General features: G+C 41.9%; 1 protein-coding gene across 3 annotated transcripts in view; it reads right to left on the reverse strand.

Annotated features, from left to right (window-relative positions):
* Positions 1-8,152, reverse strand: part of RAB28 (RAB28, member RAS oncogene family) — a 78,780-nt gene extending 70,628 nt beyond the window's left edge. For all 3 annotated transcript variants that reach the window (XM_004619117.2, XM_004619118.2, XM_055140127.1), the window contains exons 1-2: positions 7,860-8,152; positions 3,292-3,388 (exon numbers count right to left, since the gene is read on the reverse strand). In XM_004619117.2, coding sequence (XP_004619174.1) covers positions 3,292-3,388; positions 7,860-7,934 — 172 coding nt within the window. In that variant the 5' untranslated portion in view covers positions 7,935-8,152. The remainder of the gene's footprint in view (positions 1-3,291; positions 3,389-7,859) is intronic.
* Between the last annotated feature and the right edge of the window lie 11,161 nt (positions 8,153-19,313).

Here is a 19,313-nt window from a genome sequence, read left to right on the forward strand (position 1 = left end):
CAGCCTTGCAATACTGATAACTCACTAGTAAAGGAAGCGATTCAAAGGGGAAAACTCTCTACCACAGCTTCGGCAATGCATTTTAACCTTAGTGCTATTTCATATGTACAAGTGTATCTGTAACTTCCACCTTTGCACACTATTAGCTCATAAAAATAAGATCAGAGGGCTTGGAGGTGCGGCTCAACAGCAGAACGCGTGCCTGGCTATTGTGAGACCTGGGTGCAATCCCGGGCACCACTGAGAAAGAATGACAAAAATAAAATAATATAAGCCTCAAAAATGAACTAAGTACTGCGGGTTATAGTAAAGAACATGCCTCCCAAGTATGAGGCCCAAAGGTTCAATTCCCCAGCATCACCCAAAAAAAGGGAAGAATTCTATCAAAAGAAGATAAATGTTGAGTCCTTATTTGGGGATCAAAATTATAAAAAGATGTAATTAAATTAACATTCGTCTTAGGCTTTGCATATGTAAAGCATACAGTATCCGAAGACATTTTCAAAATGATATACCTCTAAAGCTAAAGGAATATTCAAATCACCAATATTGCGAGATTCTTTTAATCAGGAATCCACTTAACATAAATTTCTAATTAATAGAGAACATAAGAAAATTATCAACAATTTAATCCAAATGCAAAATCCAAGAAAATGCTGCTCCTCTCTAAAGACATGCATCTAGGAGAAAAATAAACGAGGTGACAAAGTAGAGATAGGTCGCGTTTGGTAAGAATCAAAGGCTCCAGAGGATGGGAAAGTGACCCTGTCAAAGTACACTTGGTGCCTCGGTTAACCTTACTTAAAGTGCTGCAGAGTCGAGATGGAACTAAAAACACAAGTCTGCCCACTGCTTGTCCTGAAGACTTAGAAATCCTTTTCACAGTAGAACGCTGTTTACTGGACTGTACCCACAAGCTTCCTGAAAGTATTTTGACTAAGGCTCTTAAGAAGCTCTATCAGCAGAATCTCTGACTAACAGATACACTATTTTAAGCAGTAAAATCTGCACAGTGGTTGCATCCAGACTATACAGCATACCGGATCATGAAATACACTAAAATGGATGGGTATTTCCAAAGTAATGACCTTGAAAACCTGCATGAGGAGAATATGAGCAGGCGGACAGGAGGCTTTCATTCCATCTCTAACATCTGAATGGACACAGGACTTGAGTCGAGTGCTAACAAATACTACATTTGTCCACCAACCCAAAATGTTTTAGCAAGTGATGCAAATATTAAACACTCTGGATCTGTCACAATGAATTAGAAATAAAGGTTAGAAAGAATACACTATGAGTCCTAGAATTTATTCACATCACTTTAATATACTTATTACATATGCAAAATAAAAATATGTTAGAACAATTTTTCCTACTGAAATTCCTACCATCATTTTGAGTCTATTATGCAACAAAAAACAACTACCTTAAAAAATTTTCTTTCTGGAATTCTGCCCACCAAAATAAAAACTTAATGAGGAAAATTAGGATATATACATTTATTGAGAGTATACATTTACTACTATCATTTCTATCAAAGTACTTCCTAATTCTAAAATGTCATATTGTAAATCTGGAATTCGAAAATGCCTGATGGCTTTTACAAAATAATAAACATTTTTAAATTTGACAGAATTGTGCGCCAGATGAGAAATCATCACACATATGAAATGTCCAAAGCTGGTATTAAAATGTTAATATTTGAGTAGGTGATTGTTCCTCTTAGCAAACTTTTTATCTAAAAACTCAGAAAAAATAAACAGTATTGATGATACAGAAAGCTGGCGCCTTTGCTAATTAAACATCAGAGTAAAAAGGCAGTAACTAGTTATAATATTGAGATTCTCTGTATTCCACTGGCAACTTGAAAGAACTGTCTCAAGGCATAAGGATGTAGATTATGTGATGCACTAATGACTACTCTAAATATTCTGACCGGAGCATTAACTATATAACATCTATAAGACTGAGAATAATAAAAATTAACTGTAATTTTAGGTTTCAAATGCATTTAACTAAAAATGAAAGAAAATACACACATGTTCTTCATTAAACTCCTTGCTGAACAATGACTTAGTAATGGAAAAATCAGAATTCTTTTCTCGTGCCATGTCTTCTAATTAATTTTCATTGGTAGCTGAATACAGTCCATCACAAAATATAATAGTGTACATTACTACCGAGATTGGCAATTACCAAGAGTTTTCACTAGCTGCTCCAAAACATTCATAGAGAGCTGTGTGATAAATGGGGTGTTTGAGAGATTAACATATTTCAGTAATATCGGAATTTATTAAAGTCCGTTCCACTATATCATTCATAGTCCAATATATGAACCTAACACTACCCTAGCAACCGTTTTTATTCAAATATGTTTTCTTCCAAGAGGAGAGGGATGGTCTAGTGTATAAAGTCAATCAAGATAAACTGCTTTAATAAAAATACTTTAAACATAGAATTTAACCATCACAAATGAATGGACAGAGCATTTTAAAGCCCCAATTGTTCAGAAACTAACTTAAAACAGAAACCACTCTTTTTTGTTATTATTTCCCTGTGTTTCCCACAAAATGTGCTGCAACTGGCATCTAAATAGTTTCTTTGCATGGTGCAGTGAAACATCTTGAATGCTCAAACTGTATTTTTATGAGTGCCTAGGGACCCTAAATTTTAGTGGTCTATTAAATGCCAGCAATTTCATGCTGCCTTGCATAAAACAGCATTCACATATTAGAGCACAGAAGTTCCATAGCTACACTATACCTCTGTTCCAACTTTTTCTCAAACAAAAAACTGAAGCAGAGGCTTAACCAAGCAATATTTTAAAATATAATGCTTTCCAGTCTCTTTACATTTAGTTAATACATTATCTGCTACAAGTTGCATAGCATTGAATTTTCTGAAAATATTTTCAAATTTTATAAGTAACTATTGTTTACACTCAAAAAAACTGTCAATGGTCAGAGACAGAGAGAGTGGGAGTAGAGTATATGAACTTTTTCCTCCTATCCACAGACAATATGTCTTCGTGATAGACACTGATGAAAGTTACCCTAAGATTTACTTACGTACTACAAATACTTAATTTCATAGCCAATCAGCCTCAAAATTTATTTTACACATTTCATTTGAAATTTCAATAAGATTACTTACAATAAGTAAGTTATTCTATGTGTCAAAAGACTTTTTTCATCTCCTTCGTAAACAATATCCAATCCCATAATCCGCCTGCCATAATTTCCTAAAAGTTTCTTAAGCAAAATATTTTAAGATTTCTTAATCTCTTACCTGGCAAGGTTATCCTTTTCAAAAAGAAATCCAATCCTATAGTTTGCTTGTACTGTTTTCCAAAAGTTTCTTGAGCAAAGCATGTAGCTAAGGAGGTCTAAAAAGAATTGAGGCACAGAATTATCCAAATGTATGTCTGTCTTAGGAATGTAAGCATAAGAAGACTATTAAACCTTAGTACGTAATCTTAATATTTATACTCTCACTAATCCAGCACGCAACATTCTAATCAGTTACAGGTCAGGAGGAACTTAACAGTCAACCAAGTAAGCTTCACTCATTGCAGTTAACAGTGTAACTAATCATTACATCCCTTTCGACCCCCTACTGTCGCCTTGCTGGAAATTAGAATCAGAGGATTATCAACAGAGAAAACTAAAATAACAAGACTCAAGTTCTGAATCTAATATACCCAGAAGCATCAGTGCAGTACAAATCCAAGAGAACTCTAGACTTTAATCTAAATATTCTAAGCAGTTTGTGCCTTCTGATAATAGTACGCACCAAGAGAAACTCTATTCATAGAGTTTTTCCTCTTTCAACATAAGTAAAGAATATTTTGTCTCATTTTCTTCTGTATTGAAAGTTTTAAACGATCCTAGAGAATGCACTAATACCTTAAGTGAAGAAGTTTAAATAAAATTAATATAAAGCTAGCCAAAAAATCTTTATCCAAGTTATTAAGTAACTCAAAATTACGAACAAAACTCTGGATTTCTTCCCGAGTACCATTTCTTACCAAAGCAAAATAATCACTAATGTTTTTTGTAACAACCACAACAACTCAGTGAAAAAGCTTCTTGAACATCATGAACTATTTGTATACTTTCCTCAAAAGAAAGAAGGGCAACTTAATGGTGTTTTATACTCTTCAAGACCTCTCTCCAAGTTAATAGCTAATTTTAAAAGTAAAAAATATATGTCAACTCCTAAAATAATAAAACTTATGCTAAGATTTCAAAGATAGCCTATAATAACTAAGATGTAAGTACAGTAGTGCAAAAGAAAACCTGGCCAAAAATTGTTAAATTCCTTGGAACAAAAAAAACCCTAAATTTCCTTTTGACTAAGGAATCATATTTTTTTACATAAATGGCAACTTGCCTGCCTGACTTTGAATTCTTTTAGTATTTAAATACTCAATATTTATAATAAATTTCTAAGCTACTTAGCCAAATATTTTCTGGGCATTATAATATGAAAGATTTCTGTGAGATAATGAGAAACTCCACCAAAATATTTGGCTTCCCGGAAGAAGATTAAGAATAAAGCAAAAATATAAGAAGAAAACAAAGAGATCAGATTTTTAAAAAGCATTCGTTTTTAAAGGCTTTTTTTTTTTCATTTAGTCTTGAGTCTTGTCACAGAGCATAATTCCGTGAAAATTCTAGAAAAAAATCACAATCAGTACCTATGCTATTACAGATGTTGCAAAATGCTTATGAATGGAAGATGGTTGAAATACTTCTAAATTCAGAAACTCAACAACAGCATAATATCATTTAAGATAACCTTTCATCTTCATAGAAGATTCTCAAAGATTCTCTTATTTGTAAGCTAATGGCTATTCAGATTAGCCTTGAAGATTTTTTTTTTAGAAACAGAATTTCACCCTCACACTTTTGAAGCAAACATCAGAGTCAGGATATTGAAATGGAATAGAGAACGGTCTGCTCTTAGGTCACTGAGAAAAGAGCACTGCCATGGGTCCTCAACCATCTCCAGCGTCCTAGTCTAGAAACTGAACAGAGTTCTGAACTGTGTCTTCTCTTTAGTTATCTAGACTCTGTGTCATCTTTCACATTCAGTGATGTCTCAGGAATCATTATTGAAATACCCCTCATAGACAATTATGCAATGAACAATCATTTTCTGTATCTGAAACGCTTGGTTTTGTTATTTTTATTTGGTTGGGTTTTTTTTTTTGGTTGGTTGGTTGATTGGTTGGTTTTTTTGATTTGCTCACTCAGTAACAATTTCTAAGCATACTACCTTTTAATAATAACAACATGACACCAAAAACTTTTGCCTAAAAAAAAAACTTAAATAGGCAGCAAAATCAAATGTTTGAATGAGAACAGGAAAGAACTAGAAGCATGTATTATTCGGTGGGAGTTGAGTTTCTCTTAGGGAAACAATTAGGGGGTCAGCAGCCTTCTCAGTACTTCGGTCCATCTGTTAATGTGCATAAAATGCCTGGAGTTAAAACCCAACAGTAAAACCTAATGCCAGTGAAAATGGCCAGGAGCTGGATACAAGAATGAAAGGCTGGATGCGTAAAAGAAAAAAAGGACTTTAGAACTGTTGATAGCTGCCTATCAGAACAGAATAAGGTATGGGTGGGAAAAAAAGTTTGATATATGAAAAATAAAAGAGGGCTACAGAATTGATGTTCTGGGGGGGGGAATTTCTAACTGAAAAAAGATGCTCTGGTTGTAGGGAAAAAAAAAAAAACTGCTTCGTCCTACTCTAGAGAAAATGTTGTAAGAAAAACCATACCTACTCAGGCTCAATTAGTAAGAAAAAAGAATATGGCAATTTAAATAAAAACATCAGACACAAAATTCTAAACAAATCTTAACTAATTCATATATGAAAATACATAAATATTGGGAGAAAAAAATTAACAGAAGTTCTTTAAAATTGTTAAGGAATACTGGGCAATTTTTATCTGCTGAGTCTCTTATACAGTCATGATTTTAAATGGGGGTGAAGGGATCAGTTATTAGACGAATGCAAAACTAGGAAATAGTTACAAGTCATTCACAAGGAAAACTGTAAAATCTACTGAATAAGGCGTTAGGAACACCGCGGATATAACTAACAAGTTTAGCTCTTCAAAAGCTGTTTCTAAGTGTTCAATATTGACATATTTTTTAAAAAAGTAATCCCAAGGGTCCTTTCCTCTCCCAACTGTAGTCGTCTTCCTTCTGCAATAAAAATCAGTATCTCAGCATCTAAGGATCCAAGGTAAAGGAAAGCCAGGAGCTTGGCGAGTTTTGCATATGAATAGCCTTTCCACACCCTGAAAATGCCAATCTCCGGGGCCGGGTCCCCCTGGGCAGCTTCCAAGACCTGTCGAAGCCTCTGGAACCCGGGCCCAAATGACACTCCAAACACCGAGATGGGGAGCTGGGAGCCCGAGCCCGGGAGCAACTATAACCTGAGTTTCCTGCGTTTCTGCAGACTCTAGCTAGGGAGAAGGGAGGGGAAAAGGAGATACGCTTTAGGGATATCAGCCCCCAAACAGTGCTTGTCCCTTGGCTTCAGGACACACACACACACACACACACACACACACACACACACAGGGCTGATACACACACACACACACACACGGCTGAGACCCAGTGTGGTCCCTTGGCTTCTCTCTCTCTCTCTCTCTCTCTCTCTCTCTCTCTCTCTCTCTCTCTCTCTCTCTCTCTCTCACACACACACACACACACACACACACACACACACACACACATCCAGGGCCAAGACTCTTCACTTTACTGGGGAGGGGAAGGGGGCGGGGAGAACACACCCCCAAGGCCCCCTCGGAGATCACCTGGACCCTCTGCAAAAAAAGCTAGTACCAGGGAGCTTTCCGGTGCAGGGGGGCCAGCACCCAGGATTAGGATCCAGCCCGGGTGGGGGATGAGGAATGGGGGGCGGGGGGAGGGGTTCTCTCATAGCTTGCACGCAATCATGCCACCGATCGCCCCCCCAGAAGGCGACACCCCGAAGGTAAGGCTCCCCTCGGCGCGCAGCCCGGTGGTGGGCCACCCAGGGTCCCGGGGCCGAGGACGCTAGAGCCGACAGGTGAGAGGCTGCGAACACACACACACACACACACACACACACACACACACACACACACACACACACGGGTCGGGATGCTCCAGGCTCGGGCCACTCACACCCATACACACGGGTCGGGATGCTGCAAGCTTGGACACACACACACACACACACACACACACACACACACACGGGTCGGGATGCTGCAAGCTTGGAACACACACACACACACACACACACGGGTCAGGATACTGCAAGCTTGGAACACACACAACACACAAACACACACACACACACACACACACACACACACACGGGTCGGGATGCTCCGGGCTCGGGTCCCGCAGGCTGAGCGCGCCCCGGCCCCCTCTCGGGTCACCCCCTCTGACACCGGCAGGACGGGAAGCGGCGCCGACAGGTGTGGTCCCGGGAGCGCCCCAACAGGGGGTGCCGGCGCCCGAGTCCGAGAGAGCACGACGCCGCGGCGACCCGCCGCACACAGTCCCGGGGACGCGCAGCCCGCCCGGGTCCCGCGGAAGAGCCGGCGATCCCGGCCAGGGGTGCGAAGTGACTTTTGTGCTTTGTTTTGCTTTTGCACTGAAGGGGCCTGGGCAGCTCCCGGCCTCGCCGCGCCCCGCCTGCACCAGGCCGGCCCCGAGGCCCCGGCGACCCTCCGCCAGGGGGGGACGCCGGGACGCGGGGTGCAGGCTGGGCGCTGCTAGGAGGGCGGGGAGGCCGGGGTGCTGCAGGTCTGGAGGTTCCTCGGGGCCCGCTCGAGGACTGACCTTCCCGGAGGTGCCGTCCCCCAGCACCACGATTTTCAGTTGCCGGTCCTGGCTCTCCTCCTCCGAGTCCGACATGGTGTCCCGGGAAGCGGGCCCGCCTCCTCCCAGTCCTCCACCTCCCCCCGAGCCTGCAGGAAGAGAGGAAGGAGGGGGTCTCCGGGGGCGGGGGAGAAGAGGAAGGGCGCTGATGGGGGCAGGACCCCCCCGCCCCGGTGTCTCAGCGGCCGCTGGACCGAACCCGGGACTAATCACTCGCCGGGCGCCATCTTGCCCGCCTCCCCGCCCCGCCCCCGCGCTCCGCCCCGCCCCCGAGTGCTACGTCACGCGCGCTCCCCCTCCTGGGAGCCAATCAGCGCCACTCGCCGGCCTCCCGGGCGGGCCGGTACACTCGGGGCCGGGACGGGGGGAAGCACTCCACTCCAGCGGCCGAGACACGCAGCCAGGTCGGCGGAAGTTTTCAGGGAGAGAGTAAAGAGAAGTAATACAAGTGACATAGCCTGGGAAATCACCGTAAAGCATCTCTCATCGGGTCTTTCCGCTCGGCCTTGTCCGCCTCCCAACCCGAGAGTCCCCCCTGAAACTGATGGTTTCGCCCGGTCCGAGTGACGCCCGAGCTGCGCGCCGCGGTTGCCATAGAAACTGGGACGCGGAGGCGGCGGTGGGTGGGGCCCGTTTCCCGGCGCCCGGGACGCGGCTGGGGAACCTGGAGCTGGGGACCGTACCCAGGTCGCGCCCTGGGGCCAGGTGCGCGGCGGGGCGCGCGAGTTTCCACGGCCACCGCCCGGAGCGCTGGCGCTAGCGCTGGCTCCGGCTCGGGCCTCTCCCACGCTAGGTTTTCTCCTCGCGCCACAGTCCATCCAGCGTAGTTCTCAAAGTGTGGGGCCGGGACAAACTTCATCTTACGGAAATATGCAAGGAAATATACGGAAAACCCGTTAGGTTTGGGAAGATTTTTTTTTATTTGAATCACTGTGAGATAGACCCTTACAAAACTGTTCATGATTACGTACAGTGTTCCAGCACCCATGGAGGGGAGTTTTTAGGGGTTTTTTTTAACGTGCTTCCATCTTTATTGTGTGACAAGTATACAGAGGTTTCCAGAGGCTTGGTCAAATGCTTGCCACTGTCCCTCCAGCAGCCTGGGGAACACGGGCGTCTTGTGGCTCTCCTTTCTCATCATTGTTTCCCATAAACAGAAATCCTTTGAGATCCACAATATGCATTTCTTAAATTCCGTTTCTCTTCCACTTTTTGCTGTCGTCGTTGCTTCTGGGTTGCTGGGGTCCCACACACTCTTGGTTGTCGCTACTGAGTTGTGGTTCTCACAAATGTGCTCTCTGGGGTCTGCTCTGGAGTCAACGGGGGTCCTCAGGCTTGCAAGGCAAGCAGGTAACACTGAGAAAGCCCCAGACCTCCACAGTAATTCTTACATATGTAGAACCTTGACTCCAAAAGATTTGAGATCTGATTTTCCTACCAATGAATGACAAATTCTAGTATTTAAATACAGTGAGATAAATCCTACCATTACAACACGAGCTTGCTGTGCCTCACTATTAATTACATGGGTTTTCATGTTCACGTACAATTGACACTTAGGTTAAAAATACACATAGGCTACCAAAACTTAATTCAGAGGTGTAAATCCTGGAAGGAATATGAGTATTAGAAGTGGGAATGGTACAGGGTACCCTACACATGTAGCTAAGATTGGCTTTGAAAGCACAGACCTGGGCCTGGAAGGAGAGCACAAAGGTTAGGGCTCTTGCTTTGCATACAGCATACAGCAGACTCCCATTCCACCACCACATCTGGTTCCACAAGCACCACCAGGAGCAACCTCTGAGCACTGCTGGGAATGGCCCCAAAACCAACAACAAAGCAAAGACCTTCACTGGGCTTCCAAGCAGAGTTTCCACACCTATAAACTAGAGGCACTGCCTGTTCCTTTATAGAGTTGGGAATGAATGAAATTATCCATGAAACTTGGGTGGTAAAGGTATAGTTACTATATAGCCTGGCGTATAGTAAACATTCATCATTAGCCTGTGGAACCCGGGCCCTTATCATCATAGATGATGGTCTGTGTTGCAGCATCATGCTAGCTTAGAGAGGTTCATTGCAGAGCCGTGGTTTTCATTGACCAGTCCATGACAGGACCTGGTCCTCAGTGTAGTAAGGTTGAAAAGCAATGGTCACTGCAGTGGTTTCAACCATCGGTCCTAGGACCAGTATGCAGTCAGGTGCTGGTCCTAGTCCTCAAATGTGATCAGGTTAAAGAATGTTGATACAGAAGTGTCAGAGTGATGGTACAATGGGGAGGGCATTTGTCTTGCAAGTGATCAACCTGAATTCAATCCCTGGCATCCCATATGGTTCCTCGAGCTCACCAGGAGTGATCCCTGAGCACAAAGCCAGGAGCAACCTTGAGCATCGCAAGATGCAGCCTAAATCTGACCCTCCCCCCCGGAAATGTTGATAGAGTCTCAGTCCCTTCATCTCTACTGGGCTGGGCCATGCATGCACCACCCTGCCATTTCTTGACTCTCCTCAAGAAATGACTCCCCATTTCATTTCTCACCTCCCATCACCAACATCAGAGAACTTTTACAATTCTGAGATGTGTTGAGAATTCAAATGGGCATAGGGAGTATAAGTCAATGGACTACAGAAATGTTGGTTTAAGAAATCTGCTGCTGGGGCTGGAGTGATAGCACAGCGGGTAGGGCGTTTGCCTTGCACGCAGCCGACCAGGGTTCAAATCGCAGCATCCCATATGGTCCCCTGAGCACTGCCAGGAGTAATTCCTGAGTGCAGAGCCAGGAGTAATTCCTGAGTGCAGAGCCAGGAGTAACCCCTGTGCATCGCCAGGTGTGACCCAAAAACCAAAAAAAAAAAAAAAAAAAAGAAATCTGCTGCTGAGAAATGACTGAACCACTTCTTTTCCATGAAGAAATTAATATGGCAGAAATTGCTTTTTCACTCTTCCTTAATGGAAGAGGTTCTATGGGATCCAGTTCCTTTTCTTTTTTTAGTGAAGTCATAACCAACTAGGAAATAAAATACACTATTTCTACTAGGGTAGAAGTAGTTCATGTAAGCACGGCATGAGGTTCAAGTTACATATGTTTAGGTCATTATGCTAAGTAAAGAAAATAAGAAAATGACAAATACCATGTTATTTCATGTATATGAACTCTTTTTTAGAAAAAAAAATGACAAATATAGAAAAGAAGCTGCCAGACACAGAGTATGTGAGGTGGGGAAAATGATATAAAGGAAATAAAAGAACTTGAGACAAAAAAATTATATAAAGGAGTCAACTGATACGAAATTTTACTTACTTTTTTTTTTTTTTTTGCTTTTTGGGTCACACCTGGCGATTCACAGGGGTTACTCCTGGCTCTGCGCTCAGGAATTACCCCTGGCCATGCTCAGGGGACCATATGGGATGCTGGGATTTGAACCCCGGTCGGCCGCGTGCAAGGCAAACGCCCTACCCGCTGTGCTATCTCTCCAGCCCCTTTACTTACTTTTTTAATGCAGAGTCAGAGAGATAGTCCAAGGTTAAGAATGTGCCTTACTGGATGGTGGTTTAATCAGTATTTGACTGTGACTTAAACCTGAAACCTTTGTATTTTTTTTCTTGTTTTCACGGTGGTTCAATAAAATATTTCTTTAAAAAAAAAAAAGAATGTGCCTTACTGAAATATGAATGGCCAAAAAAAAGGCACATGAAAAAAATGCTCCACATCGCTAATCATCAGGGAGATGCAGATCAAAACAACAATGAGATACCATCTCACACCACAGAGACTGGCCCACATTCAAAAGAACAAAAGCAACCAGTGCTCGTGTGGATGTGGGGGAAAAGGGATGCTCTTTCACTGTTGATGGGAATGCCCACTGGTCCAGCCTTTCTGGAAAACAATATGGACAGTCCCTCAAAAACTAGAAATTGAACTTCCATATGACCCTGCAATACCACTTCTTGGAATATATCCCGAGGATGCAAAAAAAGCACAGTAGAAATGACATTTGTAACTTTATGTTCATTGCAGCACTGTTCACAATAGCCAGAATCTGGAAACAACTGAATCTGGAAACAAACCATAATGCCCAAAAGTAGAGCGAGTACGTGCCCGAGAACAGGAGACTGCCTAAAGAACTTTGGTACAACTACACAATGGAATACATCTGTTAGGAAAGATGAAGTTATGAAATTTTCTTATAAGTGGATGGATATGGAGAGTATCATGCTAAGTGAAATGAGTCAGAAAGAGAGGGACAGACATAGAAGGACTACACTCATTTGTGGACTATAAAATAACATGAGGCTGACACCCAAGACGGTAGACACAAGGGCCAAGAAGATTGCTCCATAGTTTGAAGCCTGCCTCATGAGTCGGGGAGAAGGCAGCTAGAATAGCGAAGGGATCACTAAGAAAATGATGGTTGGAAGGATTGGTCGGATGGGAGATGTGTGCTGAAAGTAGATAAAGGACCAAAAATGATGGCCTCTTGGTATCTGTGTTGCAAACCATAATGCCCAAAAGTAGAAAGAGAGTATGTGGGAAATTATCTGCCAGGGAGGCAGGGGAAGAGTGGGAAAGGCAGGGGGGTATACTGGGGAGACTGGTGGTAGGGAATGAGCACTGGATGGGTGTTTGAACATTGTATGATTGTAACTCAAACATGAAAGCTTGTAACTGTATCTCACGGTGATTCACTGTCACTGTCATCTTGTTGCTCATCAGTTTGCTTCAATAAAATAAATTTTTTTTTAAAAATGTGCCTTGCATGTGGCCAGTGCTGGTTCAATCCCCAGAACTGTGTGTGGTACCCTAAGCACTGCCAAGAGTGATTTCTGAGCATAGAACCAGGAGTAAGCCTTGAACTCCACCCTCTGTTATGACCTAAAAATAAAAAATATTTAATTTACTTATGAAATTAGACTTGGGTGTATAATATCAGGCATGTCACTATAGTTAATAATTCTGTGTTGCCTATTTGAAAGTATATGAATGGATATTAACAAGATTTATTTTGGTTATTCCACAATATATGTAGCTACTGATTATGCCATTGTATGTATAATTTAAACTAATATAATGTTATATGTCAACTATATCTTAACATATATATTAATACATAAGTACTAGTTATTCGGCACATGAAAATTTAAATACAAAGAGCAGGAGCATATGTAATTCCTTTAATTTCTTTGATACTCGGGTAAATTGAAAAGTAAGCTTCAATGACCTACCAGCACATTCGACCAGAATGCTAAAACAACAAAAGAATGGCATTGTCAAATGTTGGAGATAGGAAACATTTCCACTTTTGATGCACTGCTGATGGAAATATAAATTTTCATCAATCTGTTTGACATCACTTATTTAGGCTGTATAGAAGTTTTATATCCCAACAATATCATTTCATGGTGTATCCCAAGACATATCCAAGAAGCAGTTTTCAGAATACCTCCAGCCTAAGACATATCCACAGAACCAGCATTCAGAATATTTCCAGTCCAAGACATATCCTTATAACCGGCTTTCAGAATACCTCCAGCCCAAAACATATGCCCAGAACCAGCGTTCAGAATTCCTCCAGCCCAAGCCATAACCACAGAAGCAGCATTCAGAATACCTCCAGAATGGAACCAATCCAAATACCATCAATAATAGAATTGTGATGTATTCATACTTCAGGATAATATATAGCAAAGAAAATGAATTGTTGTAATATGGAAGAATCTTAATAATCTAATGTGAAATTGAATAAACCAGATATAAATGACTATCCTTATATTAAAATTATAAATATATACATACATAGTTAGTAGGAAATACATAGCCTAGTCCGGAACACAAATCAAGGTAGGGCCACACCTTGTGGTACTCAGGGATTACTCCTGGCTCTGTGCTCAGGGATTACTCATGGCTATGCTGTGATGACCATATGCAGTGCAGTGGATTGAACCCAGGCCAGTCATGTGCAAAACAAGCACCTTACCACCCCACTATCTCTCCAGCTCCACGCCAAGTTATGAAATAGTGGTAGTGAGATTATAAATAATCATTCCTTTTCATATCCTACCTTTCTAAATAGTACAGACTTTTTACAATAAACATGAATGTATGTTGCAACCAGAGAAAAAGAATCATGAAAAAGTACTTAAACAATAACAAAGGATATTACTTATAGTCCTGTTTCCAATGGGTGATGAAAACTTCATCCTGCCATAAGCATGTCCCAAATATAGAGAAATTGTCTTCATTTCATAATCATCTAAGAGGCTTTCTTTGAGAAGGAAAAATAAAATTCTCTCTGGTTGCCGCCTCCAGCTTGGTGTGTGAGCTCCGGCCTCCCGGCTGTCCACAGTTCTGCCTCATTGCTTGGGGATGTGCTTCAGTGATTCCTAAAGCCAAGCTCCAGACAGAGCTTTAAATTCTGTAAAGCAGGCGAGTTCTCAAATCACCCCAACCACTGTGCAGAACAGACCCTATCACAGCTTACCAGGGGGCTGGCATGGTTAAATATGGTGGAACTGTTCTGAAAAATAAAAGTTCTGGTACACATGCAAAATATTATTAGAAACTTCATTATGGGAACTTTGAGGATGTGAATTTCCCTTAGTATCAAGAATAAGCAGAGACCCCAGTCACTCCCACACCATGAAACAGCAGTGAATCACATTTCCTCAGGGCGAAATAGTCTTTTCTTTGATCCCCTCTAAAGCTGTGTTTCACAAAAATTTCTTCACTATCATGATTTTACCTGTGATGACCCTTTGCTCTATCTTCTGGGTCTCCAATTTATCTGTTTTGTTCAACTTAGATTTTTGGCATTCCAACCAGTGATAAAGTGTTATTTTAATCTTAGTCTTTTTTTTAATCTTTTACTCTTAGTCTTAATAAAGTATTTCGCCAAAGTGAGTTCTTTGTGTGACACTAATTCTCTGAATTGCTAATCAAATAATTATAGTTCAGTTGCATAGTGATGATGTACTTGAACTCAACCATCTCAGAAACACTGTAATATTCTCTCTTTGGACACTCTAATCACACATATCAAACCATTGTTCCAAAGAACACTTCTTTCTCCAAGTAATAGTTACTTTATTTTATAAAACTTATGTTTAGTAAAACATCATTTCAAAAATCAAAACTAAGAACCCCAATTCTGGGGCGATAGCTCTATGGTCTAGAGTGTATGCTTTGCCTTCAGGAGCACCGAATTTGATCCCCAATATTGCATGGACCCCAAAACACTGCTAGAAATGCATTTTAGTGTGACAACATGGATTCATATCATTCGATATTTCTAGTGAGACATTATAATTTGGGATGAATATACACTCCACCATGATCACCACCAATTCTACTTGCCCTCTATGACCATCCAATTGGCCTCTTTACCCATTTCATGTCCCTCCCAATCCCCTTCTTGTCCTATGCCCACCAATGCGTTCTCTGTATCTATGAGCTGGGGTTGGTTTGTTAGCTTTGTTTCTTTATATTGAACACATAACTAAAATCATACAGCATTTATCTTTCTCATCTGAAATATTTCACTTAGAATAAAACCTGCAAAGTCCATGACATTTCTATTCAATCAGACACAAATGCCACAAATCCTTCCGACTGACATTAAGTGACACATGACCATATACTACATCTTCAGTCATTCTTTCACCAACAGACACTTAGGCTGTTCTCAAATCTTAGTTACTGTAAACAATGTGGCACTGGACATAAGGTGCTATTTCAAACTAATGTTTCCTTTGTTTTTTAATAAATACCCAGAAATATAGAGTTGGATCATATGCTAGGTCTATTCTATTCTTTTCTATTAATTTTTGAGGAATCGCCATAATGATTGTACCCCTTTGTGTTCCCACCACCAACAGTATGTGAGAATTCCCTCTCCTCTACATCCTCTCTAAAAATTGTAGTTTCTTGTCTCTTGTGGAACAGTTATTCTTAGGTGGATAAGGTGTTATATCTTTCTGATTCTGATTAGAACATTGCTAATAATTAGTGGATACAGACCTTTCCAGATGCTATGGCCAACAGTGTGTTAAATGTTTTGATTCTGGTGTGTTTAAACCCTCTGAGTATCTTAGTCGTTGTTCATAAAATTAGCATTGTAAGAATGTCATGAATGGGGCCGGAGTGATAGTACAGCAGGTAGGGTGTTTGCCTTGTACACAGCCGACCTGGGTTCAATCCCCAGTATCCCATATGGTCCCCCAAGCACTTCCAGAAGTAATTCCTGAGTGCAGAGCCATGAGTAACCCCTGAGCATCACTGGGTGTGACCCAAAAAGCAAAAAAATAATAATAATGTGATCAACTGCTCCAGCATAATGGTTAAAGCAGTGACCTGGATATGGTCTGGTTTTCATTTGTAGTCTATTTATGATCATAGTCAAGTAATTGATATTCCAAGTTTTTGGTTTCTTCAACTGTAAAATAGATTACAGTGGATGGAGAGACACTACGGGGCCAAGGTGCTTGTCTATTTATGGCCAAACACAGTTTGTTCCCCAGTGCCAAATGTGGTCCTCCGAGCACCACCAGGAGTGAACCCTGAATACAAATACAGAGTCAGGAGAGGCCTTGAATGTTGCTGAGTGTAGCCCCAATCTCTCCCCCTCAAAAAAAAAAGACTAGATTACAGTTACATTAAAATTTCTAAGGAAATGTAAAAATGAAAAAAAATAGGAGAAAAGAAATTACTCTTGAATTCTGTTGTCATTTACTCAGGAAACATTTTTAATTAACTTGCATTTAATTAGTTTGTGAAAAAAAGTTTAATTTTTATATGGTGAAATAAGAAACCCCTTATCCCAAATTAGTCAACTTTCTGTCAACGTATGGTATCTGAGGGCATAAACTCAAGAAAACATGGAAATATAATGTGAATCATTAAACATAGGTGTGACTTGTGGCTGGAGAGGTAATACAGTGGGTAAGGCACTTGCCTTGCAGTAGACCAACCTGGGTTTAATCCCCAGCACCCCACGTTCCCCAGCATCCCCAGGAATGTTCCCTGAGTGCAGAGCCTGGAGGAAGCCCTGAGCACTGCTGGGTGTGGCCCTCAAACCAAAACCAAATGAACAAAAATAGATGGAATTTAAACCCTAACCTTCCTTTTGCTTCGACTGAGGTGTCTGGAGGATGGTCATGCTTATTCATGGTACTTACTGGGGGTCGCACACTTTTGGTTGCTGTGGCCCAGAGATTTGTATTGTGTCGCCAGGAATCATAAAGGCAGTGCCACCAGAAGTGGAGTTGCACCAAGGATCAAACATCAGGCCTCATGTCTGCTATTGTAGGCTCTGTACCTCTGAGCCCAGATCCCAGAACCCTCAGCTCAGTTTCCGACCAGCTCTAAGACCTTAAGTAAGTCTCTTAGCTTGAGTTTTCTAGATCAACACAATGGGAACAAATTTTAGAAATACAAGAAAATGTGGTGAGAAGGTGTGACATGCAACTAGCATCGAAGATGACGTTAAAATGCATCTAAAAGAGATAGCTAGAAGTGACAGGAGACACTTGGTAGAGGGTTGAGGGCATTTTGGTGGAGTGAGGTGAGGAAGTGTCGTACTTCAGAGCCATAAATGTGAATACTGTTGTAAACATGTGGCCTAAACTTGAATTAAATAATAATATCAATAAGTAAAATACAACGCTGACAAAAATTATTTAGAGCCAGGGCAAAGAGATAAAATGCCTCCACAGAAACACAATATACTGAGCAAAATAATGGAAGGCAACAGCTGGTTCCATTGCTGTAACACTTCATAATTTCCCAATGTGGGATTTTATATTCCATTTATATTCATCACACATTCAAATTCACTTATTTTCTTTCAACCAGTAAAGTTCCAACTGCTAACATATAATACAAATATGTTTAATGGCCTTTCTTTTTCTTCCTTTTTTTTAAGCATTTGATATTTTACTTGTGTTTAGGGTTATTTTCCCTCTCCGTGTCTCAGGCCAGTTCATTACCTGAGGAAACTCCTAACTCCAGAACATTCTTGCCAACCATTTCTGTTCCTTCCTTGCTTAAGGTAAAGTAAATCCCATACTTGCTCAGGGGGGTTAAGGTCAAGACTCAGAGGGGAGCCACTCCTTCCTAATTAGTTCCCCAGACTCCTCTTTTTTTCCCTTCCTCCGTTAAATGGCCACAACAGTCTAGAAAAAAAGTTAAGAGTCATAATCCTCCTGATAAATGAATCTCAGATTAAGCAGCTGGTTTCCAGAAGCGACTCCTTGCTGGGCTGTAATTATGTTGAAGCCACATTCCAGGAGTTGAGGTCACGGCTCAAGTACTCCAGGGGAAGCTTCTGTGTCTGCACCCCACCGGAGCACCGCACGCCCAGAAACGCCGGCATCTCTGCCCACAGCCCTCCCACCAAATGTCAATTTTCTTAGGAGTTGCCGAGACAGATATGAATGCGTGTGAAGGCCCTCTGCCGGTGACCCAAGCGGGGAAAGATCCAAGCTTTCAGGAGAATAATGGCCATTTAATATCCATCCTGGAAACCTTGAAAATAAATTTCCATTTAGAATAATACACTTACTTTCTGAGCTCCTGGGTAGCCCGCCTCATAGGAGCACCATATGAACCAAGATTTTTGCAAGGCAGAAGGGGGCAGTCATTCTAAAAGAAAAATATTTATAAATATAAAGTGATAGACTTGGAAAAAATAATATGCAGGAAATTAGTCGAGAGTGCAACTGATATGGTGCAAAGAATGGCACTTTAAAACACACGGGCTGGAGTGATAGTGCAGCAGGTAGGGCGTTTGCCTTGCACGCGGCTGATCAGGGTTTGATTCCCAGCATCCCATATAATCCCCTGAGCACCACCAGGAATAATTCCTGAGTGCAGAGCCAGGAGAAATCCCTGAGCATTGCTGAGTGGACCCGAAAAGAAAATAAATTAAAAATGAAACACACACAGATAGGCCCTGAGGAACATGTAATGGCTGAGAACGCAGCCTCGCATAGTTCCACCCCCTGATGTTGCCGCATGCACTGAGCCTAACTGAGGAGGTGCGGGGAGGGCCATGGTCAAGAAGCACAATGCCTGTTCAGATGGGAGCACTGCCGCAGCTCCTGGCGAGCATCACACCAAGGAGTCTGATTCCCCGTGATCACCACAACGAAGGAAGTGCTCAGTGAGCACCTGGGCGAGTGTGAGCAGAGCAGTCTGGTGTGCCAGCCACCTGCAGAGACCACCAAGGCTAGGCGTGTGTGATGTGCTTAATCATAGCAACAACCACATCCACAATGAAGGCAGATGGGGGGCTAACTGGGAGAAGTCTAAACACACACCCTCGTTTTCATGTCACTATGCACTGAGTAGACCTATGCTTCAGTGGTTTTTCTTGAACTTTGTTGGGAGGTGGAGCTTCCTGAGCTCTGCTTATGGG

This window comes from Sorex araneus, chromosome 5 (assembly GCF_027595985.1).
Source record: "Sorex araneus isolate mSorAra2 chromosome 5, mSorAra2.pri, whole genome shotgun sequence".
Lineage (NCBI taxonomy): Eukaryota > Metazoa > Chordata > Mammalia > Eulipotyphla > Soricidae > Sorex > Sorex araneus.